This window comes from Cynoglossus semilaevis, chromosome 10, assembly GCF_000523025.1.
Source record: "Cynoglossus semilaevis isolate Cse_v1.0 chromosome 10, Cse_v1.0, whole genome shotgun sequence".
Classification (NCBI taxonomy): Eukaryota; Metazoa; Chordata; class Actinopteri; order Pleuronectiformes; family Cynoglossidae; genus Cynoglossus; species Cynoglossus semilaevis.
Window position 1 is genome coordinate 1,761,027 of NC_024316.1, and position 26,195 is coordinate 1,787,221.

A 26,195-nucleotide genomic window follows, 5' to 3' on the forward strand; every position below is an offset into this window, starting at 1 on the left:
CACATACCCGGTGGAGAGCCTCAACTTGCAAATCTTGGAAAAGTGAAGTCAAAAGTTTGATTGCATGATTTGCCAGTATTACAGACAAAACCCCAAATCCTTGGTGCCTTAAGGAAGAACATGACAAATAAAATTAAAAAAATAATCTTCAATTGTATCTTTTTGATCGAATGTTAAATTAAAAAAAGGACACTACAAAGATTTAAACTCATATGTAGAAATTACCCTTTTCCAGGACCGAGTTTAGGCGATCCAGCACCATCTTTGGTGCGAGCAGCAATATCTCGGACACGAAGGGCAGCTAGTGGATCCTTTTCTTTTCCTTTATCAGCCAGGGCCGTTGGGCTCAGGTTCAGAATCAGATAGAGGCTGTTTAAAAGGCACCAGGCTCCGAGCAACTGAAAGTTCTGATAATGCTGTAACCAAAAAAAGTATAAAATGAAGTTTACTTTTTCCACATTAGTCACTGAATTTATCTCAGAGAACACTGAGCACAGGGACTCACCTCTCCTCCAGCTCTGCGAGAGTGGCTAATGGTCTGTCCTATCATTTCATAAATTTCCAGCTGTTCCAAACACAAGTTTTTTACTTTTTACTATCCACGCACAACTTCTATTGTACAATGTTAGTTGTACTGATAATACTCACACATTTCTGGACTATTGTTGCAGCGTCATTTTCATAGTCTTCCTCTTTAGAACCGGTGGCAGCAGATCGAAGTTGCAGACCACTTCCTACTTGAAGAATGGCCATGCAAGTGGCAACACTTACACCTAAATTGGTTGAAAAAAAAATGACATGACTTCAACAGTAAATTTGGTTTCAACAGTATGATCTAGGGTCTTTAGTGAATGCTGTCCCTCTAAAAGAGATGGGGCATTGATATAACCCACACATACCAGCATAGAGGCAGCTCAGAGCCAGTACAGTCATGTCCAGTAATCTCCCTGGGGTCAGAGGCTCCAGTACAGGCAGCGAGAGTGTGTCCAAAGCCATAGTTACGTCAATTACCAGAGAATGAAATCTAGGTAACAGATTTAATTGCAAAATGTTAGAAAACTGACTACTACTAAACGGTCGCATTCTATACAAGTAATAAAACAAAAATCAGATAAATCAGATAATAGAGAGTAAGGATAAGTGTTTTAAAAAACATTGTGTAAACCTTGTCTTTGTCAAAATGTATTATTTGCCATGGAAACTATTTAACATTAGCTTCAGTCTCAAAGTAAAGTAGAATATCAAAAGCCCTCATCAACAAACTGTACAAATTTAAAATTGCAAGACCAGAGATGAAAACAGGCAGAAAGCTATGAATTCTATTAATTTATTTATTAACATGACATAAAAAGTTTTGATCAAAGTCAAAAGCCATAGACATAGTTTATCTCTATTGTGAGGATCATTAAGATAAAACAATATTATAATATTATTATAACAGCATATGAATTAAATTCAATCTTACCCATTTCGAACAGCAGTAGCATCCGCCACCGTGGCAGGCATGATGAAGAAAGAGTTGGCTGATACAGCATCTTGGAAACGGTTGATGTAGCGCAGAAAGTATGGTAGGTTGAGGCACACTCTCAGCAACTTCTCAGACCCACCTGCACAAAGATTGTTTTTATAATAATGGTTGCTTTAAAAAAATATGCAATATAGAGACACTGTGTACCAATTAATACAGTATCTTGCAATATCACAAGTTTATACTCACCAAGTTCCTGTAAGCTTGACACATTCTGAGAGACAAAGGCATTTTTCATTTTGGCTTGAACAGCTTGATCTGAGGTTTGGTCTTCACAATCACTCTCTGCCTATGATTTTGTAGGAGTGAAAAAATACATACATCAATTTTAAGCATTTGTTGCACTACTGCAGATAAGCTTTATTTTTGTACAATAAAAAGAAAAATAAAGCCAAGACCTTAACATTTTCAGTTCAACCCTTGGGTCCATTCTAATACTATACATATTAATTCTTGTAGATTTTGTAGTAATGTCTTTCTTTTAACAAGGGATATTTGCCCTACACTTCAAACAGGACAGAATTTTTGTGGTACTGGGTTGGACTGACATTATACTTAATGTGTAAGAAAGAAATTCTTTTTTATTTATATGTACTTTGAAATACAATCAAAACAAGGTGGAGTCATTTTTGACATCAGAGAAGCAAAGGTGTTGACTGGAGGACACTATAAGGGTGAATCAGACAAAATGTGGTAAAGACGACACAGACTGTTCTCTGGATTTACCTGCATTTGTGCTCCAGACGGTGATCCCAAGATGGATGTAAGGTCAGGGTTAAAAACTGAAGTCAGTTGATTGAAGAAGTTCATTTGTACTTCTTTTTGTCGAAGCTCTGGATTCACAGCAGTGGGCAATTCCTTCTGGTCTTCCACTGATGTAGAAATACATATTATAGTCAGACTAATTTCAGTAGATGTTTTGCGCAATGGTTGTGGTAATATTCTGTAATTTCTTCAGCCTCAGCATTCAAATTTAACAAGAACATTGCCTATTGTCATTTATGACTTGGTGAGTTTAACAACGATCCAGCAAGCTAAACAACCAACAGCATCAAAATCGTTGTAGATTAGACTGAACTTTATTTGTCACATGGGAAATTGTTGACACAAAACTTTTCAGTGATGTGTTTGACTATTCCAGATGAATAACATTCTTTCCCAAATGTTATAGTGTTTCTTTTTTCCTTTTTAAGTATTGTAAATCCAGACCTTCAGTGAAAAAACACTTACCATCTGACAGGGTCTTGATGGTTTGAGGCAACTTGGCAGACTTCATCATAGCAGTAAATGTTATGATTTCTGTGCGATCTAGTCTGCTGCTGCCAGTGCAAAGTCCTTTTATAAGGAGAATCAGGTGTTTCTGTAAGAACAAAAAAATCTATTTGACAGCTGAATTTGCAAAACTTTCCATTAAAAACAAACAATTAACGACGTAGATTTTAAAAAGGCAATGTAAAGCAGGCAAGCAAATTTAAAAATATCTAAGTTGTGGACAGGGCATAAAAAGATATATTTAGCAGCTTCATCACAATTGCAAACTCTCCTGCTGATCTTTCTTCTTACCTGTGATACCGCACATGCTTCATCTGGGTTCTCCAAACGCAGCAATGAGAACTCAATCAATACTTTGCACGCTGCTGCAACTGACAGCAGCTGATTTCTTGGTACTAGAGAAGTGGGGAAAGATAATTTATTAATTAGAAAAATATGTTGATACATTTATGAATATACATTATGTTAACTTACTTAAAAATAAAGAAATACATACTTTGTCCACATACTGTGGTTATGTAATGTGCGGAGAGCGCCACAAATGAAGAGTAGAAGGGCTCATACTGTTTGTCGTGGTGAAGAATGTCTGATTCACTGCAAATGAAAAAAAAAACAACATAGTCATCTAGTAAACGGACAGTTTAAAGAGACAGAATTCAAAGTAAATTTCTGTGCTGAACATTGCTAAAAAGGTACCAAAACACAGCAACTGCAACAGATTACAAGTCCACTTGGGATGTAACATATTTCTTCCCAAACTGCTATACAGGAAGTCCTGTCCAAATACAAGCGTGAACGAAATGTTCACATTATATTTTAAAAAGTGTGGAGAGGTAACCATGATTATTCAAAGCAGAGCACAATCACAACTGCTTGCTTCCTCACTATAACATAGTGGCTACTCACATAAGCCATTTAAACAACGACGTTCAGCATGTAGATGACGCTATACCAGCTAACTCATAAGACAACATAATAACTTTCTCTCTGTTGTAGCTACTCTTTCTTAGGTTTTAAAAATAAAAGTAATGTGTTAAAATAATAAAATAAAATTCAAACCTTTTGCAAGTTTTTGGGAGATCTCTTGTTGGAACACTAAATATTTATTGCACATAAACAAGGTGTGAGAATTAAGTTTTAAAATTAGATCTTATATTTAAGAATGCGCAGGCGATTTTGTTTTACTGCACAAATGTTTAACAAACTTTGCTATGTTTCGGTGGGTAAATATCTACTTTTTTATGACTTGAAGGTTTTCTGTCCTTTCCTACCATCAGCTATTATACTATTCAATACACAGCTGTAAGATTGTTATAGTCTAGCAACAAATTACAATTTTCCTTTCATATTATACTTACACCAAGCATCTAATTGCACATAGCAACACCGTGAATTGTTGTATTATTTTGTTTTCTTCTTTTCTACATACACTATAACTTTAGTCACTTTATTCCTCTCTGGAAATGGTCACTCTACTGATATACACTTTGTAAATACTGTGCCTAACTTGCTGTTATTTTACCACTACGTGCCTATCCTGCTGCTGTAACAAGAATTTCCCCGGTGTGAGATGAATAAAGAAAAAAATACGCATATCTAAAGGCCGAATAGGAGCATTTTCATTCAGGTCCTAGCCCCATCACATTGTTTTCTTAAGTTAAGCGGCTGCCATTAGAGTTTTACTGATGTTAAATGTTCAAATGTAAGTAAAACTTGGCAAATTTTTAAGAATATGATTTTTGATGTGTCCATCCAGGCACTTCCACCAGACACCCAAGATCTACAACTAACAAACAGGAACGTGGCAAAACCAGCAAAATACTTACTGTGACATTTTTAATGCTACCTTATTCTGACTTATTCTGACTTATTTTAAACGCCATTAGTTCGCTCGGAGGCTAATGTTTCTATTAGCTTGCTAATGATGAAGCAAATTTCCTACATATTAAACCGGCGATTACACTAGCGTTTGCATTGCAACTGTGTGACATAATCATTCATCGTTCAGCGGTATTAAATTAGACTAGTACTCGTTTTACAATTCTGAACAAAAAAATAAACATTACGAGACAGTTAGCTGACATCAAGTCAGTTAGCATTTTAGCTGCTAACGTTAGCTATATGGCTGACAGTAAGACGGCAGCCAAGTAAACCAACTTAGCTAAGTTAGCATGAAAGCTAACAGCTGGGCGGACACGGCCTGACTGTTATCAAACCAAGACTCTAAATATATTGACATGTCGTTGGTTACCTGTTGATTATAGACCCAATTAACTGAGGTAGGTCCTTAGTTTCAAAAGCTGTGTACGAAGCCGATAAAAGCGGCCGCACAGCAGCTGTCCATTCGTGTTCAACATCTCCTCCGCTCGACGCCATCTTGAAATCCCTTTGAAAAAACTGGATAGAGCGTTGACACAGTAAATCACAGGGGGCGCAGAAGTACCAATTAAAAATATTATTTACAATTGAGAATATTGCCATAGAGTAGCATGTTAACGATGTAGAAAATGTTTTGCCTGGTCAGATTTGTTATCTTTCTTATTTTGAGCATGAACAATACCAATACATACAATAAAATACAATTCCACATAGTTCTCTGAATTTACTCCCCACAAACTACACCGTTGTGCTTTTTTGGATAAGCCTTTGTTAAAAACACTTTTGTGAATAAGGTAAATAGTTTTAATCTAATATTTGGTATTACATTATGAAAACGTTCCAGGAGAATACACTGATAAGCCAGTAAAATAATTTATAAGTGATTTAGTTCAGACACCGTGAATTAGTTAGTTGTATTTTGGTGCTGTACCAGAGTTGGTGCCACTAATGTTGCATTACTGACTTTTTATTTACCTTTGCTTATTTTTCTTTTGTTCCAAAAACCCATTCCTTTCAGTTAAAGTATAGTGTTGTCATACTCTCATTAACCTTCCTGTGCCCCTCTTCATCTCTTCCCCCTACACCAATACTCTCTACTTCCATTCTATCCTTTAAACTTTTATCCTTTCATCTCCTGGAATAATTGCTGATAGTCTCTTGGTCATTTACTGTATTAGTTATTTACTGAACATGAAATGTGATTAGTGTACACCTACCAAATGAAAGCTCCTTCAAATGTTTATTTCTTTCCACAAATCAAAGATAATGGGTAATTTCTTTCATTGAAACAAGGATATGGGCCAATATTCAAATTTAAGAACCTAAAATTAACATTTATTTATAGAAAATTATATTTGACTATTTGAGCAGTTGATATTTGAGAAATCATTATAGTGTGGTGGATACTGTCTGTACTAGATTGGGACTAAATAGCCTCAGTGATTAAATATGGCCATGGCTGGTTCCCTTAATATAGGAAAACCTCTGCTGGTAAGAGAGTAGACCTGTAATGACGTTCCAAATATTGTACAAAGGAATACAAGCTCCAAACAGTGGTGGACAGACGTCATGAACACACGTGTTTTTAATCCTCCAGATCTAAGAAATGCGATTCCTGCATGCTCTGCATCACTCCAAATTTAGGCAAATAAATAGATATGTCCCTCAAAAATGCAAATAATAATAAATAACTGTTTGATAACATTTACACTTAAGAATGGTCCTCAAGTTCTATTTCATCATTCCTAGTCTACAGTCAAGACAAACATTTGGTATCATTTTTCTTTAAATTATGTATGTATACGTAGGACTATTTCAGTTTTTTTCTATGAATAATAGCTACAGTGTTACAGTTCTGAAGGAAATGCACTATTACTATTTGGAGCTATAAGTCCTTCTTAGCGGAAGAGGGCAGTACTTCTCATTCCCCAGACAAAACCAATGCAGTCAACTTCCGACTTCCTCCTTCTGCCGAAGAGCAAGCTCAGGCTGCTGCTGCTGCAATGGGAAAGCTAATTCTGTTGTCCCTGAAATTTGCAATTTTGTTCTTCACCGTCGAAGCTGTGTTTGAGGATCAAGTGGGAAAATTTGACTGGCAAGTGATATTTGAAAAAACACATTAACATATCTGCTACACGAAGATTTTTTTAAATGGAGAAGCTAAAGCTAATACCTGTCACAGCTGTGACCCGGTCTGCTAGTCTAGTACTAAAGGAAGCCACCAATATTTGAAATAACTTACCAATGACTTTGGTTCTGCGCTTGGTTTGAAGTATTATAATGTTGTATTACTCATCGTCATGTTACATTTTTCAAATAACATTGTTGTGCAATCATGGATCGGGGTGATTATTATTTTATTTTGTTTTATAAATCTGAAAGCGTCTCTTATCATTTACAGGAGGCAACAATATGTAGGAAAAGTTCGTTTTTCTCATTTTGACACACACGTGCAGTCATCCAAAAAGGTACTTTTGGCTACAGAAAACAACGTTTTTGCTGCAGTTAATACCAGGACTGGAGAACTAGGTAAGTCGTTTATAGTGTTCAGCTTTATGTTCTCACATTAACATTGATAACAATGACAATAATGACATATCCTGTTTTTTTTCTTTCTTTTTTTTTACTCTATGGTAAAGGTTGGAGGCATGTAGATAAGACTGGACCAGAAGGAAATATTGATGCTTTTCTACAGTATGGACAAGGTACATTTAGTCTATTTTCATGACCTTTAGGTGTATTTAATACCTCCTTAAGAGCAAACAAATTCATAAAAATGTCTTGTAGATGCTGTGTTGGTGATAGGCAATGGTCGTCTACTACGTTCCTGGGACATAAATGTTGGCGGTCTGAACTGGGAGGTTGTACTGGACTCTGGAAGGTAAGTGCCCCCAAAAACACACACATTCTATGACGAATATAACCTTTAGGTCATTGTACGGACAGTGACATTTGTCCTCTGTTTTAACCCATCCTGACAACTGAATTAATTTGATGCTTGCCCAACACACCACTGCCATTCAGGGCAGGATTCAAATCTGTAATCCCACATAAAACCCTGATCCTTTTATCACAACGCCACCGGTTTTTGTTTTGCATTGGTGTTGAATGCCTCTGTTTTGCATTGTAGTTTCCAATCGGCTTGTTTGGTTGGACAGCAGAACACAGTGAAACAGGTGGCAGTCTTAAAGAAAGCTGCCATTTCTCTCCACTACCTTTCAAATGGACATCAAAAATGGATAGAGAATCTCCCAGATAGGTAATATTAAGTATTTAATGTTTGTTTTTCACTCTATATAGCTATGTATTAAAGCAATGAATTTAACATGTTTAAAAAGATGTTTTCAAAATAGAAAATAAAATAGAAAAGTTCAAACATTAAACTCCTTTAAGTATTCTTTAAGGTTATAATTATACTACTTACAATTAAAACTTTACACCAAGTAAATATTGCCATTACACTTAACTTTTTTTTTTTTCAACAGTGAAACAGTGGACTACCAAACTGTTTATTCTGGTGGAAATGGGGAAGTGTATGTACTAGGGGTTGTTCCTCATTCCCACATCACAGTTGTTGCTTACAGCGTGGAGGATGGTGAGATTATCAAACAGGTAATCCATTATCTTCTACATATATATTATTTCTACCAAACAAAACTAAGCCGTGCTATGAGATAACATGTGTAAAATACCATCTTTCTGAACTACCTTTTTTGCTTTTGAAGTATTTGGTGGAAGCTCCATGGCTTTCAAACCTACAGGTCAGCTGTACAGTGGTCAGTCAAGGGGTTTTGACGTGCATAGACTCAGCAACTGTGTCCCTCTACACACTGGACTTGCATGCACAATCACAGATGACACAGATGCCACTGCAGGTACTTATGAGCACCTGTTACCACTGTATTAATTCAATTATAAGCCTGTGAAATGACCAAGTATCACAATTTTTTCTTTTTTACATTTTCTCATTTATTTTTTTAAAGACACTGGGACTTGAATTAGCCCCTGGATTCCATCCAACACTTGTGTCCAGTCAGCCAAATCCTTCTCATCCACCCCTGTCAGAGTTCTTACTGCAGCTGGGGCCTGATCATTATCTTCTTCTCCAGCTTAACAATGGTCATGTAGTTACACTGAGGGATCTAAAACCGGTATGTAATTTTTTTTTTAACTTGCCCTCTTTATCCTATTTTAGGATTTATTTCTTTAAAGATTAATGCATCTGAATTTTCTTTACTGTCAGGCAATGCTGGTTACCTTTGTGACAACTGGAGATAAAACTGTTGCTGCAGTCATGTCACCCAAGAACAGAACAGTAAGTTGAACACAACATACAGTTACAATATATATTTTACATCTGTGCATCAAATGGTCATAATGTAAGGTTAAATTTAATGAACAACTGTTAGTAACTATTTAAAAATTGATAGCTGTCTATTCCATTTCTGACAGGCTTGCAGTGTTAATCTCTTCAGTGTGGAAACAGGACGCAGGCTTCTCGACACGACATTGATATTTAATATAGATCCCAATGGTGGGAAACCAGAGAAGGTCTGTTTTTATACTTTCTATGACTCTGCGATCAGTCATGTAACCACAAAGCTAAATGCGATTACTGTCATAGCAGATCTGTTTAGTTTAGGTGACTCTCTTTCTACGTCAAGCTTTTTGCGGTTAACTGTAATTTGTTTTTTCCCCCCACATTCTCAGTAGTGTGTATTTTGTCTTACAGCTGTTTGTACAAGCTTTTCTCAAGAAAGACGACTCCGTTGGATATAGAGTCATGGTGCAGACAGAGGACCACACACTTACTTTCCTGCAACAGCCAGGTAAAGAAGGCAAAACAAGCTGTTGTTGAAAACCAATCACCTCTTGTTTGTCTGCTTGCTCTTACACTGAATATGAACGCAATTGGTACAGTTTCTGTTATTATAATAATTATAATAACAATGCTCTCTGTACAAAAATGTTGCTATGTTTAGCTTGATTAATCCTCAAATTGTAAGTTGCTTCTACATAGGTGTTCTCACTGTCTACCAGATGAAATAAGTTTTACAGGGTAGGGAAGATTTGTAACAAATCTTTCCAAAATGAAAATATTATCCACACTCATTCAATCAATAACATGTTTGAACTCTTACTCACTGTGAAGAATACCAACATTTGACCACAGTGGAGAGCACCAACAGCCAATCTGTTTCCATTGTTTTCTCTACACATACAGTACATGACTGACCTTTTCCACAAAAATGAGGTGGAAAACAAATGTCATGTCATAATTTTCAGTAAAAGCCTCTGCAGAAAATACATGGTGTCATGGGGAGTGGAAAGTGGAACGATCACAGAAACTAATGAGTCTTGTTTTCCAGGGCGTGTAATATGGACCAGAGAGGAGGCCCTGTCAGATGTGGTGACAATGGAAATGGTGGATCTGCCGCTCACAGGAACGCAAGCGGAACTGGAGGGGGAGTTTGGCAAAAAGGCTGGTAAATGTCAATCCAAAAAAACTTTTTCTTATTCCAGACATTTTATCCTTAGGCACTACAAACTTTGACTTTAAGCTGACTTCGGTGTGTCCTCAATCATCACATTTGCTTTTTCAAATGATTTTTTTTGGTTGCCATTCACAGAAAGCCAATTAAACTAAATTATTCTTGATGTGGGGGAAATGAATAACGTGTCTCTTCTTAGCTTCACTTTCTTGTCTTTGTCCTATTTTTGATGCTGCATTTGGATTCAGCCATACAAGGTAACACTCATTTGCTCCCATACAGAATAACTTGAACAGAATTATTGATTTTTCCTAAATGATATTGATATTAATTTTGTATACCTTTAATTACTTTGCAAATGAAAGTGCGTCCCGTGTTGGCTGTTTTTTGTTAAGATGGCCTCATGTCCATGGTCCTGAAGAGGCTCTCGTCTCAGTTCGTCTTACTCCAAGCCTGGATCTCGCACCTCTGGAAGCTGTTCTATGATGCCAGGAAACCTCGCAGTCAGGTCAAAAACGAAGTGACTATCGAGAACCTCTCAAGAGATGAGTTCAACCTGCAGAAGATGATGGTCATGGTTACTGCATCTGGGAAGGTATGAAACCAAAGTCACATAGTCATTTTAAGTTTAGTGAATGCCAGAAATGCAGTGTACTGTACACCATACTCCATCAATGGATGTTTTCAAATGCACCATATTTAAGCCCTGCAGTGTGTTTCTTTTAATATGATGTAGTCTATAGATTCAGTTTTAATCATCACATATCTTTTTTTTTTTAAAGCTTTTTGGAATTGACAGTAACACCGGCAGCATTTTATGGAGACACAATCTGGATAATATTCCAGCTAATGCAGCCTTCAAGCTAATGGTGCAACGAACAACTGCACACTTTCCTCATCCTCCACAGTGCACACTGCTCATTAAAGACAAGGTATTTAATGTCTTATTTAAAGTCCAAAAATGAATATTATTATTTAATTGTTATTATTAGCACTTGAATAAAAAAACATCCTTAATTGTTAATTTATTTTCTAGGATACTGGCCTGGCCACCCTCCACGTATTTAACCCTATCTTTGGCAAGAAGAGTCACATCACGCCTCCAGCTCTCACTCAGCCAATACTTCAGTCTCTCATCCTGCCACTCATGGACCAGGATTATGCAAAGGTTTTGCTACTCGTTGATGACCAATACAAGGTAAGTCCTAGAAGTGATGAAGATCATAGCCATCCATTACTTGAAGGATGTTCCACCATCTGTTTTTTAAATCCTTTCAGTTTGTCTTAAACTAACAACTAACTTTTTCCCAGGTTTCTGCATTTCCATCAACAAAGAATGTCCTTCAGCAGCTCCAGGAGATGGCCTCGTCCATATTCTTCTTTCTCATTGACTCCAGCCAGGGCAGACTTTCTGGCTACAGGCTACGAACGGCAAGTTGAAATGGGTTTTTTTTCTGTGTTTTATTTGACTTCACATTGGGAGTCAAAATGTAAATCCCACACAAGTGATCTGAAAACTTATGAATCCAAATATTCTTGTTGTTAGGACTTGTCCACTGAGCTGATCTGGGAGGTTATCGTCCCACCGGAGGTACAGAGGATTGTTAGTGTCAAAGGGAAACGGCCGAATGAGCATGTGCATTCCCAAGGCAGAGTGATGGGAGACCGTAGTGTCCTTTATAAGGTACAGAGACTTTACCTTAAAGTTGTTTTTACAGGCGCCTGCTTTGCTTTGTTCCAAAAGAGAATGACACTGATGGAACATTCTTTGGAAAGACAGAGCACCATTCATCACATGATTGTTTACCCAGTGAATCATGTTCACTCTATCCAACTGACTCTGAAACAACACAGCTTACAGAAATTAATCACTGGGCTCATACACTTGCTAAGAAGTTTATGTTTTATATCCTACGCCTTTGTTAAGATAAAGATTGACTCTCTTCCAGTACTTAAACCCTAATCTACTGGCTGTGGTTACTGAGAGCACAGACACACACCAGGAGCGCAGCTTCATTGCAATCCTCTTGATTGATGGCGTGACTGGTCGCATCTTCCACGAGGCTGTCCAGAGAAAAGCCAGAGGACCGGTGCATGTTGTCCACTCTGAAAACTGGGTGGTGGTAAGTATCGAATGTAGTCGAAATATGTCAGGAAGCCTTGCATTAGTTTTTGCTTGGTTGCAGACAGAATGCAAGTTGTTTAATGGTACATTTTAAGGACAATAGCTGTCAAAGGACCAGACCACTGAACCTAACTTTTATCTTTGTGTGAACCCACAGTATGAATACTGGAGCACAAAGTCACGTAGGAATGAGTTCTCTGTAATTGAACTGTACGAGGGGATGGAACTCTACAACAGCACCGTGTTCAGCTCCCTCGATCGACCTCATGCTCCTCAGGTTCTGCAGCAGTCTTACATTTTCCCATCATCCATTTCCACGATGGAGGCCACTCTGACTGAGAAGGGCATCACCAGTCGTCATCTGCTCAGTATGTTGCAAGAACATGTCCTGGTGTTTTTTTCTCTGACTGGAATATTTGAGAGAAGAAAATAGACTGTATATCTTGAAAAGACCTTTGTGATGAATGGTTTCTTAATCTTAATTGACTTTGAAAACAGCAATGAGCTTTTCTTTTTCAGTTGGCTTGTCCTCAGGAGGGATTTTGTCATTACCCAAGATGTTTCTTGATCCCCGGAGACCAGAAATAGTGTCTGAGCAAATCCGGTGAGTACGACATGTAAACTTAATTCCATTTTTTTTTTTTTTTTAATAAAAAAATACTGAGTTTAATCTTCTGATTCAACTTCCAGTGAAGAGAACCTGATACCATATGCACCAGAATTACTGATCCGTACAGAATGGTTCATCAACTACAATCAGACTGTATCAAGAGTGAGAGGAATTTACACTGCTCCCTCTGGGCTGGAGTCAACCTGCCTCGTGAGTGCGACAACACTCTGACATGTTTTAGATTTGACATTAAATTATAGAAATGTTGTTACCGAAAAAAGGCTTGGAAAGCTTGTTATATTATTCGGTTTGGCAACATTCAGCATTTTAGAATTGTCTGCTACATTTTAGTGGTTAGTAAAACCATTTGAAAAATGTTTTCATATAATTTAATTGTTGATTGTTGTCGTAGCTACTTATACTGTTAAACAAACCCTGATAAAGATGTTTTTAATATTTTTCTTTAAACATTTTTCTGTATAGGTTGTGGCTTACGGTCTGGACATCTATCAGACACGAGTTTATCCCTCAAAGCAGTTTGACGTTCTGAAAGACGATTATGACTACATGCTGATCAGCAGCGTACTCTTCGCTCTATTCTTTGCCACGATGATCAGCAAACGCCTGGCGGAGGTCAAACTGCTCAACCGGGCGTGGCGGTAAAGGAGAGCTAGAAAAAAGAACAACCCATCTCTGACAGCACTGAGGCTGCACGGAGGACCTCAGCTCAAGCAGATGAGATAGCTGGGGCCGTGTCTATGTCAGAGCAGCGGTCAGAGTTCAAAGAGGCCCAAAAGCAACTGCAAAGGATAAGAGAACTGTGGGTTGGGGCAATGAGAGGGGGGGGTTAGTAAACATTTTATGAATTTGTTTTTAACTTATTTGCAACCTTGAGGAACTACTTTGACAATAGAATTGTTTTCGTGCCATGGCATTTGAATTCAATGTTTATTAGAAAATAATGACTAATGCATCAGAATTTAATTTATTTCATCATGTAGTAGGGATGTTCAAACATGGGTCTCCGCTGTCCAAAACCAAGTCAGGACAGAAGGTCCTTTTAGATACATTTATAACTATCAGCAGGCTGATCAATCTGCAGTCTTGTCTCAGCAAAAAGGGCTTGTTTAGAGCATGATGTCACCAGAACAGACTGCTGTTTTTGTCCTGACTTGGTTCTGTTAGTTTTTTGTCTTTTTACATTGGACATGGTTTAGTACAGATGAAGCACACTTGTCTTCACGCCTGTTTTCTCATGTAAACATAAGCAATGTACAGTTTTCTTTTGTTGTTTGTTTTCTAACAGGATTGTTTTGCTACATGAAGATGGAAAATCATGAAATAGAACAAAGTGAAACATGATTAGGTTCAACATTGTGTCTGCATGGTTTGTATGTTAAAATAATAAACGGTAATCTGAAGTTTGTGAAGAAATGCAGAATTGATGAATAAACTGGCCATGTCCAGTATAAAAGTGAGATAGGAAGATGATTATTGAAAGCCTTTATTTTAGGATTTATTTTTCAGTCCCTGTGCTGCACATGATTTTTTAATCGCAAATCCACTGTTGTTAAACCATTAAAATTTGTTTCAGAAATACAATTGGACCATTCCTCTTTTCTATGATATTAAATTAGGGCTAGTAAAATTAACAAGTTAATCATGTTAATTAGTGATGATTAATCAGATTCATTTTGTAACAAGGGCAGAATAACGTACTGTGTATCCAATAATTCCACTGTCCATTTAGCTGTTGTTGCTCTAATACGTAGTCAATATTTGCACACGCGACAGGAATTTAAAATATCAAAGCTTCAATTTGTTCAACAGAATTTGTTTTGTCATTTAGTATCGACAATTTACACTGATTATTCATTTAATTGATTGACAATTATATTTATTATTGCTGAAGAGCATGTGTTTTCTTAAACCCAGTCATAATTTGAAAACTATAATTAAACCATGATAAACGACTGTAGTGTTTCCACTGGTGTAGTCAAATCTATTTATTAAACTGATTTAGTAGTGGTCACAAAAAGACAGCCAACATTTTTGGGTCTATTCCAATGTTGGTTCGTTAATAATATGCAATAATCAGGAAGTCAGGAATATTATCTATGTGCCAAGGCCAAAGTGTGTTAAATTCCTTATCTGGGAACTCCTGTGTCTTTCAACGTGATTCCACTGTCCACCACAGCTGGTCAGTCTACTTGCAGGAATCTTCACAGTCTCGTCTGTGGATCTGGCTCACCATCAATTTGGAGACTTAAATTGGTTGAACCAGGGTCCAACAAGAAGCCAACCTGTGCAAAATGTGCAGAAAAAAAAATCAAATTAATAATGTCCAGCAAAATTAAATCATTATGAATGCTCTTTCATTAGATTCAACTGCTGCATTAAAGTCTTACACTTTACTTTAACAGAGATAATTCCTTATTTTGAATGGTATTTATATATAAACTTTATCACATTTTTGACTCATCATGAAATAATCACTTTTTATATACATAATACTCTGACATATTTTAACCATATGATCGGTAACATAATCGTTTGGCATAAAATAATTAAATCATTAACACAACGGTTCTCAAACGATTTTTGTCATTTTCAAGCCCCAACAGAAATCATGTCAGATTACAATTTATTAAACTTACACGTAACGTCAATAACATTAAAATTACAAGTTTGAAAAGAGAAAAACATATGCGTAGTTGTGCCATCTTCACTTGAACCATACCATTTTTCTTCGTTGTTTTTTTTTTTTGTTATTACAAATTAACATTGAATTATTTTATAGCATCAAAATAATTTAATAGCCGACGGCCATGTTTCAAGAACTCACCGGAGTTTCAACAGTAAAATAGTTTTCCGCCTTTAGTTGTTGCACTCAACTCCACCACATTCTGTTTTAACACTTTTCTCTGTATCGTCTGTCACTGATCACACGTGTGACGCTGATTGACGCTTACGTCTCTACGGGAGCCTACGAAGTTCAAAATGGAACTCGCGGGGACTATACAGCTGTAATTAAAATAATGTGTTTAGTTATTTTGTGTAAGAAAAGACTGTACATACAGTTGATGCAAATGTAGGACATTGGAGGTGTTTTTTCAAAATTGTATTGACTTGTTAAAATAACTTCAAATGCCACATTTTTAAAAGGAATAAGTTATTTTATTTTATGTCAATAGATCAAAACATATTAACAATCATTTTCATTTTATACAATTATTAAATTACAAACAGCCTTTCATCTGCTCAAATTCATCCCAAAAACCTTCACAAGAACTTCAGACCCACCTGTGTAGCAGTGAGGGTCTGAACCAATGTAACGTGATTTTCCACACAAACACTGTCTCGTCTTTGCCTGTTTGACCTTAAATGCAGTTTGAGCTAGTCACACATAATATGAACCAGTTTCAGATTAGTGTCTTGGACAAAGATGATATTTTCATATACACACGCCTTTTACACACATCCTTTAACAGCATTTAAAAACACTGATGACCTGAGCAGCAGCAGGTTTCAGTCACAAGGTTACATTTGAATCACATGAGTATTTATAAATAAATTAAATACTAAGCACATGAGAACAGAATGTACAGTAAATAAACAAGGAAATGATAATGTGAGATATTTCACAGACACATCGTGTTACACTGAATCCCTAAAGTAAAAACAACTGATTGTGAAATATGTGCAATTACATCAAGGAGGGGGAAGGGAATAAACGTTGACACTAATTAGAATCTACTGAAAATTTATAAATAAAAGTAAATCTAGTGATAAATACTGTTGTCCATAACTATTATTTTCAATATTGGTCATGTTTACTCAAAATGGTATCATTAAATCATTAGTGTGTTGTAGGTGAAGTTCTGCAGAACATTTAAAGGATCAGAATTAACATGTTTCAGAGGGAAAGCAGCAACAGTTATTCAGAATACATGCACAAGCCCAGCTTGTGGACACAGTAATCACATAAATATGTGTATGAATGGTGATGGTGATAGTGATAGTGATGAGTTTGATAATGACATGAGGCTGATCCTTCTACTTCTACTGAATATAAGACTTTAGCTGCTCAACAGTATGTGTTTACAATTGTCTAATCCTCTTTTTACTAAAAAAAAAAAATATTGGTATCTCCCAGATAGTAACTTGCCTCAACATTTTAGAGAATATTGTAAGCATAACTAGCTTAAAATAATTATCTTATATAAAACAAATAAGAATTTTAAGTGCATCACCCTTGCTGAAAATCATTTTGAAACTTCAAAAAAGTGAGAAATAAAAACACTGACTCTTACAAACTAATTTGTTCAGTCATCATGGATTATTGACAAAGAGTTTCAGCCCCAATAACCAATGATTGATTAGACATTTTTCCTGTGAGATCACTGCAGCAGAATGGTTACAGGAGGTAAACATTATCCTCTGTTAGTGACAACACTGGAATGTTAGGATGTTTCCTGGGTGTGAACCAGAGGAACCAATACTGACAGGTAAAGAGTTCAAGACAAAAATCCCAGTTTCTTTTATCGGTTCTGCCAAATGCTAGGGCTTCCCATCCCAGCAGGTTCACTCAGAAGTCTCTCTCTCCGGTCAGTATGTGGGGGTCGGCCCGGTGGCAACAGGATGTAGTGCGTGGCACTGGCCTGTCTGCCATCCTTCAGAATGGGAACAATGCAGGGAGAAAAGTGAGCTGCAGGGGGCGTCCTCTCACTGTGCTGTCTCTGCAAGGCTTTACTCACATATTTAGGGTTAGCAGCAAAACTCTGAGTGGCCGGCATCACACCGTTGATATAAATAGGGAGGCTTTTGGGGCTGGGGGTACGTGGTGGGCAGGGTGGGACTAAAGGGACCCTGGGAGGAATTTTTGGAGGCTTGTCTTCATCATTGCTGCTCATTGTCTTTAGAAAAGAAGGAGGTTTTGGTGGAATGGGGATTCGAGGAGGGATTTCTGGCTTCTCAGCGGTGGGGTTGTGATGTGGTGGAAAAGCGAAGCCAGAGAAAGAAAAACGAAGTCTGGATGACAAAGCATGGTCAGCCTGTTTGTCACACAAAGACTCTCCAGCTGCTGATGTCACGGGCTGCTGGTCACCTCTGTAGAGAGGAGAGAAGCCACCTGCTGATCCGCTGACCATAGTTCTGTCCTCTCTCCCTGGCCAGGAGAAAGCCATGGCAGGACCTGGCTCCCCAAACCTCTCCTGGTAGGCATGATTCACCTGCCCATAGTCTCTGTTATTGCCCTGAGATGATGCCTTGGGGCAGCTTTTGGGCAAAAGACGTTTTCGGTCACTGGTAAAAAATTCCACTTCATTATCAGCTGCTTCATCTGACATGAGCTCCTCAGGATCAGGGAGAGGTGGTAGAGGTTTGGGCTCTCTCTGCTGGAAGGCTCCCAACACTATCCGTCTCTGGGAGGAAGGGACCACCTGGTCTCCCTCATGTGGCCGTAGTACTTTATCAGACATCAGGCGATAGGTATCAGGGTAGAAAGGAGATTGAGCGAGGGAAATACTTGCTGAAACAAAAGAAAGAGTCAGATATTAGAAAAAGAAATGAGCTCATGGCATTCTCAACACAACTGCAAACCAAGGAACTGCTGGTTTGTGATACAAGGTTTTGCTATCAGTGTTGTTTCCTCTGAGAGGAAGAAACATGGAAAACAACTCCTCACTACAGAGCAGTGATGGTGTGGGAGGACGAAAACACCAGGGGGAGCGGACTGGCCACTTGTTTTCATAGAGGTATCTTACAGGAAACAAAAGTGAAAAAAAAGCCAGAGAACAACCGGTTAACCTATCACCCTGTTCGTCACCCGTCAGCCACAACACCCTGATTAACACAGGAAATGTCATTATCTGCAATGCAGACCATAATCTTGACATGGCTTCCCATAACCTTCTCAGCGGAAACAACCAATGTGCCCCAGACTGAAGGAACAGCTGGTGACCAGGGAGCGATAGTTTCTCCTCCTCCGCTACACTGTCCAGGACAGGGATGACAAACCAGCCTGTACTTTGGCTACATGTTGTCAGATAGAACAAACAGAGATTTCTATCACAGTGTTGTATTTAAGATTGACCTTATCTGTTTCTGTTAAACTCACTACACACACACACACACACACACACATATATATATATATATATATATATATATAGTAAACCCTTGTTTTTTTAAGTCCGCATGCCAATGGAAGTTAATACTAAACCACCAGCTGCAGTATTAGATTTTAGACTGACAACATGTTCTGGCTGGAAAAACTCTCGTTCATAACCTGCCACCTAAGATGATTTTGTTCAGACTAATGACTAATGTTAAAATACATGAATATATAACGGAGATAATGGTGATCTATTTCGCTATTGATTGATTTAATGTGTTTTTGAATTTATTTCAGAGTTAGTTATCATATTAGTAAATTAATATGAAAACAATTGTTAACCTGATGGTAAGAAAGTACATCACTAGGACTGTATGTTACTGTGTGTAGAGCTCTTCTTTAAGCCTCATTCAAGGATATCCCACTACTACAGTAGAGCTTATACTGGGGTTAAAAAAAAAAATCATCAGAACAACATAAATAACAAAATCACAAATACATAACGACATATATAACAACCTTTTTTTTTTACTTACAGTTAAACTCTGGGGCCGTCTGCTGTTGTTGAAGCTCCGTCACGTTGTGTTCCATGTCAGCACTCAGGCCAAAGCACAGTCTACAAAACAGCAGAGGTTTAGAACTCCGTACATGTCAATGAATGTAAATCATCCCTGCACATGAGTAAGTCATTATATGTAAAACAACAAGCTGGACATGTTCTTTCACCATATGGAACACATCCTCACCTCCTGCACGTTGGCTGATTATTTACCTAATGTCATTTTGTTTGAAAAATATTTGTACCCCCTTTTGGCTACTGTTTTTGAGTAACGTTTATGTTTTTTGTCAATCAATCAGTTCTATCTTCTCAGAGCAACCTATTTGTCTTTTTATCATCCAACCAGAGAGGGCGCTGTTCAATTTGCGAACAGCGAAGTAGAAATTATGATTTTTATTTCTTTTTGGTGAATTGTGAGCACAGACATGTGCAAATGATTAGAGGAGAACCTCTGCGATTAATACGATGTGTAGCACGTGAAAAGCCAAAGCCTTTGAGTTGTGATTTTTATTAGTTATTTTTTTGAACATGTGTCAGATATATAGCAAGAGGTGATGAATAAAAAACACTAGACTACAAATATGACTTTTATAGCTTAGTATTATGGTGAAAATAAATAAATATTTAGCTCAAACAATAGTTTAAATATGTGTAATTTACTGGAGTATGTTGTCAAATTTTATAACTATCTTTTAAAAGTGTTTACTGTTTCAAGGTTATTAGCGCTTCTCAAATAATGTTTTGCTATCTTTTCTATCTACTTTTTTTTATAATTTCTTTTTGCTAATTTGTGTTTTTAAGGTTAGGGTTCATTTATGAGGTATTTTGTAACTATTTTGAGCCTAGTACTACTACTGTTCAGCTAGTCTTAGGTAATGTTTAAATTATATATTTTGATGTTTTTAACAGAAAATTGGCTTTTTTAGACTAAATTTAACTATTTATATATAAATATATACATTTGTGTCTTGTGAAAAAAATATGCTTTCCTCCAATTAGCTGGTGCTTATTGATAACTTACATATAGTTTAACAGTAAGTGTATCTGCTGCCTTTCCACACACCCCTGAAAAATGATCTCCTTTTAAAAGGGAGAATCTTGCTCTCGATAGTATTAAGTAAAGAGTATTTCAACAGTGAAGCACTACACAATAATGTTCACTCCTCGTTGATGATGATGCATGACGGTCATCTTTACCTGTTAAGGTCATGCTGCTCCCAGTACTTCCTCCTAGCCATGCCGTGACAGTAGGGCAGGTGTGTTTGTAAAAATCACCAGGTCTGTTTGGTAGGTCTATTTTTACTTTCAGCTTCCTCAAAGCCATTATGACTTCATTCTAGCCAGTGAGCTGTTGGAGAAACACAGAAGATTCCATTTATCCAGCTGACAGAGGAAACAGTTACACTTTGTTGGTGCAGGTGTGAGAAAAGTGGTTTTTAAATGCCGAAAAATGCGTATCCTAAATGTTTGCATTGCAGCAATCGCATCCACTGAGGTCACACCTTCATCAGTTGTGTGAAATGCTCATAAAGCACACACATCTGGAACGTCACGCAATCCAGCTCACACAGCTGCATGTGTTCAGCCTACCAGGCAGTTCAGAGATCACATACTTTAAGGCTCCAGGCACAACACAGATATACATTTCTGAGCTTTATTCCTCTTCTTTATCAACACCACACTGCCTTGACTGCATGTGTTTTGTACATGGATTTATGTCCTGATGTCACAGAGGTTGACATGTAGTGAGACTACGCTGAGTAAATGAGCACTGTGTGCAAGAAGGAGGCAAGCAATGTTTTTTTTTTCATGTTCGTCATCAAGACTCCGTGCTCCAGAACATAACGTACATTCCTGAAACGCAGCATTGTTTAGAGCTGAGCCTGCAGGAAACAACAGGCACAACAAAAGGCCAGTAAATTACTTCAGCCTGCTTTGGCAGCTGCCATGTGTATGTCTTTGTGGTTCCAGCTTTAAGCTGTCTCTCTGATGAGCAGGCCATTGCACAACCTCTAGGTCAGATGTGGGAGGGCAGCAACTCTCCTACCCTCCTTCCTCTCTGTGGCCATGAAGCCCTGCAGTATCCACCCTGACAACAGGGGCTAATTGTGCAGCATTTTTCTCATGATGATGACAAGGCTCACCACCGGAAAAAAACCATAGCAGAAAATTCACAGACACAAATAACAGAGATCTTGGAGTTCGATAAGTTGGAGGATGAATATGCCTAGAATGTTCTGTAAACATAGATCATATAGATTCCTCCTTTCTTCAGTTTGAATCATTAAGAATGCGTAGCTCCAAAAACAACTGCGCCATTAAGATTTTTTAAATATAAATATGAAGATTTTACACCTACACTTACATAACAAACAAAAACCTTGCATCTTATCTTTTTTGGTTCTGACTGTAGCTCTGCATCATTTCAGTTTGAATGCTGCCACTTGAATTCTGTTGTCATTTCCACTGGTAAACTTCTCCATCCAGTCGCCTTCCCATTATTTGCAAAAGAAAGGGAGAGAAAGTACAACCACAGAGCAGTGTCCCAGCAAATGATACACCACTATACATTTTTAATGGATTATTGGTGTCCGTTTCTACTGGTGCTAAAAATGTAATCCTATTAAAATACCATTTTAATTCAGCCTAGTTCTGAGCATTTGACCTAAAACACTACACAGAGAAACACTTACTATCACTCCACAATGCTACTCTTCAAAGTCCCCCATTGTTGGAGTTTGTGTTTGGTTTACAGTCCACGTGGGACGCAAACAATGCCGAGCATGCATAATACCACAACAAAAACACAAGCAAACTGACACAGTGGCCCGTTTATCTGCTGGAATATTCATGACATCCTTAAAACAACGGCCTGTGGCGTCATTTCCGTCAGTGAACCCCGGAGATGGAAGACGCTGAACAATTATGAATTCTACCAGCAATTACTCAGTGTTCATGAATGGAGCCACTCTGGGGCCATGAATGGGCCTTTGTGTCATTTTGCTCTGCAGTGAAACTAGCCTGAAAATCCAAGGGAACTCTCCCATGAGGCTAAAATTGAAGATACGCCATGGAGACAAGCAGGCATAGCCAAGGTATGAGCTGTGACACAAATCCCCTGCTGGAAGCAAAACCAAGAGTCTGGAAAAAGCTGTTTGTTTATCTCAGGCAAGAGTCTTGGTGTGTTGTTCTTGGCCGTCCTGAAACCTCACAGGCCTTTCACTGAATAAACCTTTACAAATGAATAAGGCATTACACTTTGCGTCACATACTTGCTGTTAACAACTTGTTTTAAACGCTGCCTGCCAAGATACACATGCTCAGACTTTTGATTCAGTGGTTAATATTATTGTTCCCCAATGAATAGTACCCATAAATAATACACAAAAATAAATTCAACAGAAAATTCTGGACTCCTCAAACAGGGAATGAATTATAAATAAATAAGAGTTGCAATATACGTATATATACATTATATATGACAAAAGTCATATAAATTCATATTAAAAAATGAAATCATGTATGGTCCACAATTTTATAACGATAAAGATGCAAACGATGACTGTGCAGAAAGACAAAGCACTGAGTTTACAAATGACCAAGGAAATTGTCTAAAAACAATCTAGTTTCTAAATTGTACAAATTAAATTGTGACTATATTTCCAAATACTTGAAACCTAAATAGAAAGTCTTCATTTTGAGAATGGCTTCATTTTCATTTACTCTTTAAAGCCACTCAGATGAGGACAATTTACAGTAATTGTAGGTTGTGTAGAAACAACTTTAACATTAAGACACTCTGTTTGTGTGTTTCATAACGTTAGACAGTGTAAAATTAGGTTTTGTGTGAAACATTGTTTCAAAATATTGTTCAAAATTATATTTTTGCAGATATGGACCACCTATAACTGATGGCTCTGTATTTTGGACCACTTTTTTGTAAAATAGTAAATTAAAAAGTAAAATTTAGGTTAACTCAACATTCCTTGGAGTGATTATTTATGGAAGATGGCAATCTTTGTATTAGATCAAAAATAATATTTATGTTTAAATTAAAGTTAAATTGATCAATGATTGTTCCATACAACCGAAAAAATGATGACTAAAATACATACATACCAATCCCAGGACGCATTATATTTTTTTCATGAATAGCCAAAAATGTAATGTCATATGTTGTAAATATGCTTAAGAAAAGCAAAAATTAAACAAGTTCAGTTTTTAAAAGAAACGCTTATCATAATAAAAAATACGTTTATATAAAACGTATAGGTTTTAAAATATATATATTTATAAAATTTAAAATTGGGTTTAATTAAACCTCTTTAAAGGCGGAAAAGTTACTTTCTCTCTACCGCCCACTAGCGGTTAGGCGGGGAATAGATCAAGCGCTCCCACACACACCGCGCCTCTTAGGCACTTCAGAGCCGAAATAAGCGAGTGTTTCAGCGGCTCACAGGAGCAGCATTTACCGCAGAACTGAAACAAATGTAACGGCGACTAATGACCAGCTACAAAATGTCAAACTAAAGGGACACGCCATTAAAAACCAAAATACCGATTTTATGACCGACTTCATACTCCTGGTTCTATAATATGAGGAAAATATATCGGCATTGTTTTTTATGTAAAGCTTCAGTTAACTTCAGTGACTTTATATAAAACATTTCCTTAAAATCCAGGTTTTTATAAATAAAATAAACGTTTCTAGGTGAAGAGAAGTTAAGTCTTACCGTGAAGATGCTCGATCCCTCACTCCTCCATCACGCTGATCAGCTGAGCGGCTGTAATGTTAACGAGAAACTTCGGATTAAATTAGAGTAGAATCCAGATTGTACGGTTTTTATAGTCCGTGGTAAAACATGTGCAACATCTCCCACATCAGTGTCTGTCAACAGGAGCAGCAGGAGGACACAGGAGGAGGTACAGTAGAAGTCTTCATCCTGTCAGTGAACCACAGTCCGCTTTATAAACCAGAGGCGACGGCCTGAGTCGAGGTTACTCCACCCAAGAGACGCTCTTAAAGGGAAACCATCCAAATAACACGACAGAGACAGAGAAGCGTCTACTTCGTCCAACACGCGAACGTTTGGCTATTTTCCTGTTATTTGACCAACTTTTAGTTTAATTTAGTCATTTGATATTGCTGTTTATTTTTGAATGACTTATTAATATATAATAATCATTTTTCACCAGTAATTTATCTGCTACTCTACTATTACAGTAAACAACATTTTACTCTCAGTAGGTCCCCCTTCCTCTGGAGTCCATTATTCTCCAAACCCTGGGATCAAATTGTATTCGCCACTGGAGCTCTACTGAACATTTTTCTCTGTAACAGATCTCCCCTTCATTTAAATTTAAAAAGATATTTTACATATTTACAAAGTGTTTTATCCCCCAACCCATTAATTAAGTATAACAAATATTCAAAAACAAATATGTCTGTTACTTTTTTTCTTAGAAAAATTGCGTTAATATTTGACCGATCGAATATTTGAAATCTAAATCCACATTATAGGTCATAGCATTTCCTGTACATGCAAAGTAACAGAAATAGACTAAGTTTCAATTTGAACAATTTTTTGAGTGAATTCAGTTGTAATGAGCTGATGCACTGTATACTGCCCTTTATTAAATGGCTTTTCTTTGACCTGTGTGTGAGTCAGAGAGTGAGTGGGAGACATGTACGTGACTCAGGCTGGTAGAGAGGAACCAGTGGAAGACTGGTCGTCCTAACAGAGTGAGGAGTAATGCTGAGCCCTGGATGTCACACCACAGTTCTCTCTCTTTCTCTCTGTGTGTTTGTCTCCTCCCACGCTTGAAGTCAGAAGGACAATCAGGACGACATTTTGAACAAATAAGGTAAAAGTGACTGTGGGTCTGATCTTGTTCAGGCCACAGCACTAACATCACACAGAGCTTACATTCTTCCACCAGACTGAACATTAAAAAAACTGAGAAAATACATAGTATTACTTACAGTAAAGTTTACCCTGTGATCTCCTGCCCTTGTTTTCCGATTGTTCTGTTGGGCAACTGCTGTGGTGAGAATCCACCCAGGGTCATTTAGCTGTGGACTAAGGAGTGTCCTGAATCAATCGAGTCCCTTTGAATAAATACGTGACTTTCAGTGAGTTCCTGCTGCTGCAATCATCCTCACCGTCATCCTCACCGTCTCACTCACTAACTGACTTGTTTGTTTAAAGGTATACTCATCCTTTGAATCAAATGGACCGTTGGATCAATGTCCTGTTGTGCAACAAAGCAATTGATGACACATACATGACATAAGCTTTTCCTTCCTTTCTTTAGTGACAGAGGATCAACGTGAGTGAACCTACTGACACGTTCAGATTCTGTATATACTCCCTTCAAAGAGATGTTGAACACTCGAACATGGACAGATGATTTGTTAAACTAATGAGTCAGTATTAAAAATGTAATAAAATAACACAGTATTACAACATGGCTGTATTATGAGCCTTTGAAAAATATTTTTTGATGTGAGCTACAAATGTTAGCTTAAGGAAAAAGCTATTTTACCAAACTTAATGGGGAATGGCATTTAGGCTGCAAAATTAAAATGGCTGCAACAGCAAATAGCATAAGACAC

General features: G+C 37.4%; 4 protein-coding genes across 7 annotated transcripts in view; 1 reads left to right on the plus strand and 3 right to left on the minus strand.

The window, feature by feature from the left end:
• The window catches only part of ubr4 (ubiquitin protein ligase E3 component n-recognin 4), a 35,944-nt gene extending 30,747 nt beyond the window's left edge, over positions 1–5,197 (minus strand). Inside the window, exons 1-12 of the mRNA XM_025059672.1 lie at positions 5,052–5,197; positions 3,297–3,394; positions 3,092–3,195; positions 2,759–2,888; positions 2,255–2,400; positions 1,718–1,817; positions 1,466–1,607; positions 900–1,024; positions 649–773; positions 506–565; positions 226–416; positions 8–107 (exon numbers count right to left, since the gene is read on the minus strand). Of these exons, the coding sequence (XP_024915440.1) occupies positions 8–107; positions 226–416; positions 506–565; positions 649–773; positions 900–1,024; positions 1,466–1,607; positions 1,718–1,817; positions 2,255–2,400; positions 2,759–2,888; positions 3,092–3,195; positions 3,297–3,394; positions 5,052–5,176 (1,446 nt within the window). The 5' untranslated portion in view covers positions 5,177–5,197. The remainder of the gene's footprint in view (positions 1–7; positions 108–225; positions 417–505; positions 566–648; positions 774–899; positions 1,025–1,465; positions 1,608–1,717; positions 1,818–2,254; positions 2,401–2,758; positions 2,889–3,091; positions 3,196–3,296; positions 3,395–5,051) is intronic.
• Positions 1–26,195, minus strand: part of LOC103384526 (ER membrane protein complex subunit 3-like) — a 629,629-nt gene that overhangs the window by 296,146 nt on the left and 307,288 nt on the right. The window lies entirely within an intron of this gene.
• Positions 6,395–14,507, plus strand: emc1 (ER membrane protein complex subunit 1). 2 transcript variants are annotated; one of them, XM_017035753.2, is made up of 23 exons: positions 6,395–6,773; positions 7,080–7,207; positions 7,318–7,383; positions 7,466–7,559; positions 7,809–7,937; positions 8,164–8,290; positions 8,404–8,553; positions 8,662–8,829; positions 8,922–8,993; positions 9,131–9,229; positions 9,411–9,507; positions 10,048–10,164; positions 10,419–10,427; positions 10,566–10,765; positions 10,953–11,102; positions 11,207–11,368; positions 11,482–11,601; positions 11,717–11,854; positions 12,120–12,293; positions 12,453–12,663; positions 12,815–12,899; positions 12,986–13,115; positions 13,389–14,507. In XM_017035753.2, exons 1-23 carry the CDS (start codon positions 6,682–6,684, stop codon positions 13,566–13,568), a joined length of 2,898 nt encoding a protein of 965 aa, XP_016891242.1. In that variant the 5' UTR covers positions 6,395–6,681; the 3' UTR covers positions 13,569–14,507. The 2 variants fall into 2 exon arrangements, with proteins under 2 accessions (XP_016891242.1, XP_008316237.1); XM_008318015.3 differs by lacking the exon at positions 10,419–10,427 and having other exon boundaries at positions 13,389–13,568.
• On the minus strand, positions 16,061–25,779 carry errfi1b (ERBB receptor feedback inhibitor 1b). Its single transcript, XM_008318017.3, has 5 exons — positions 25,563–25,779; positions 24,313–24,363; positions 20,777–20,927; positions 19,557–19,636; positions 16,061–18,435 (listed from the first exon to the last, which is right to left on the minus strand). Exons 3-5 carry the CDS (start codon positions 20,815–20,817, stop codon positions 17,447–17,449), a joined length of 1,110 nt encoding a protein of 369 aa, XP_008316239.1. The 5' UTR covers positions 20,818–20,927; positions 24,313–24,363; positions 25,563–25,779; the 3' UTR covers positions 16,061–17,446.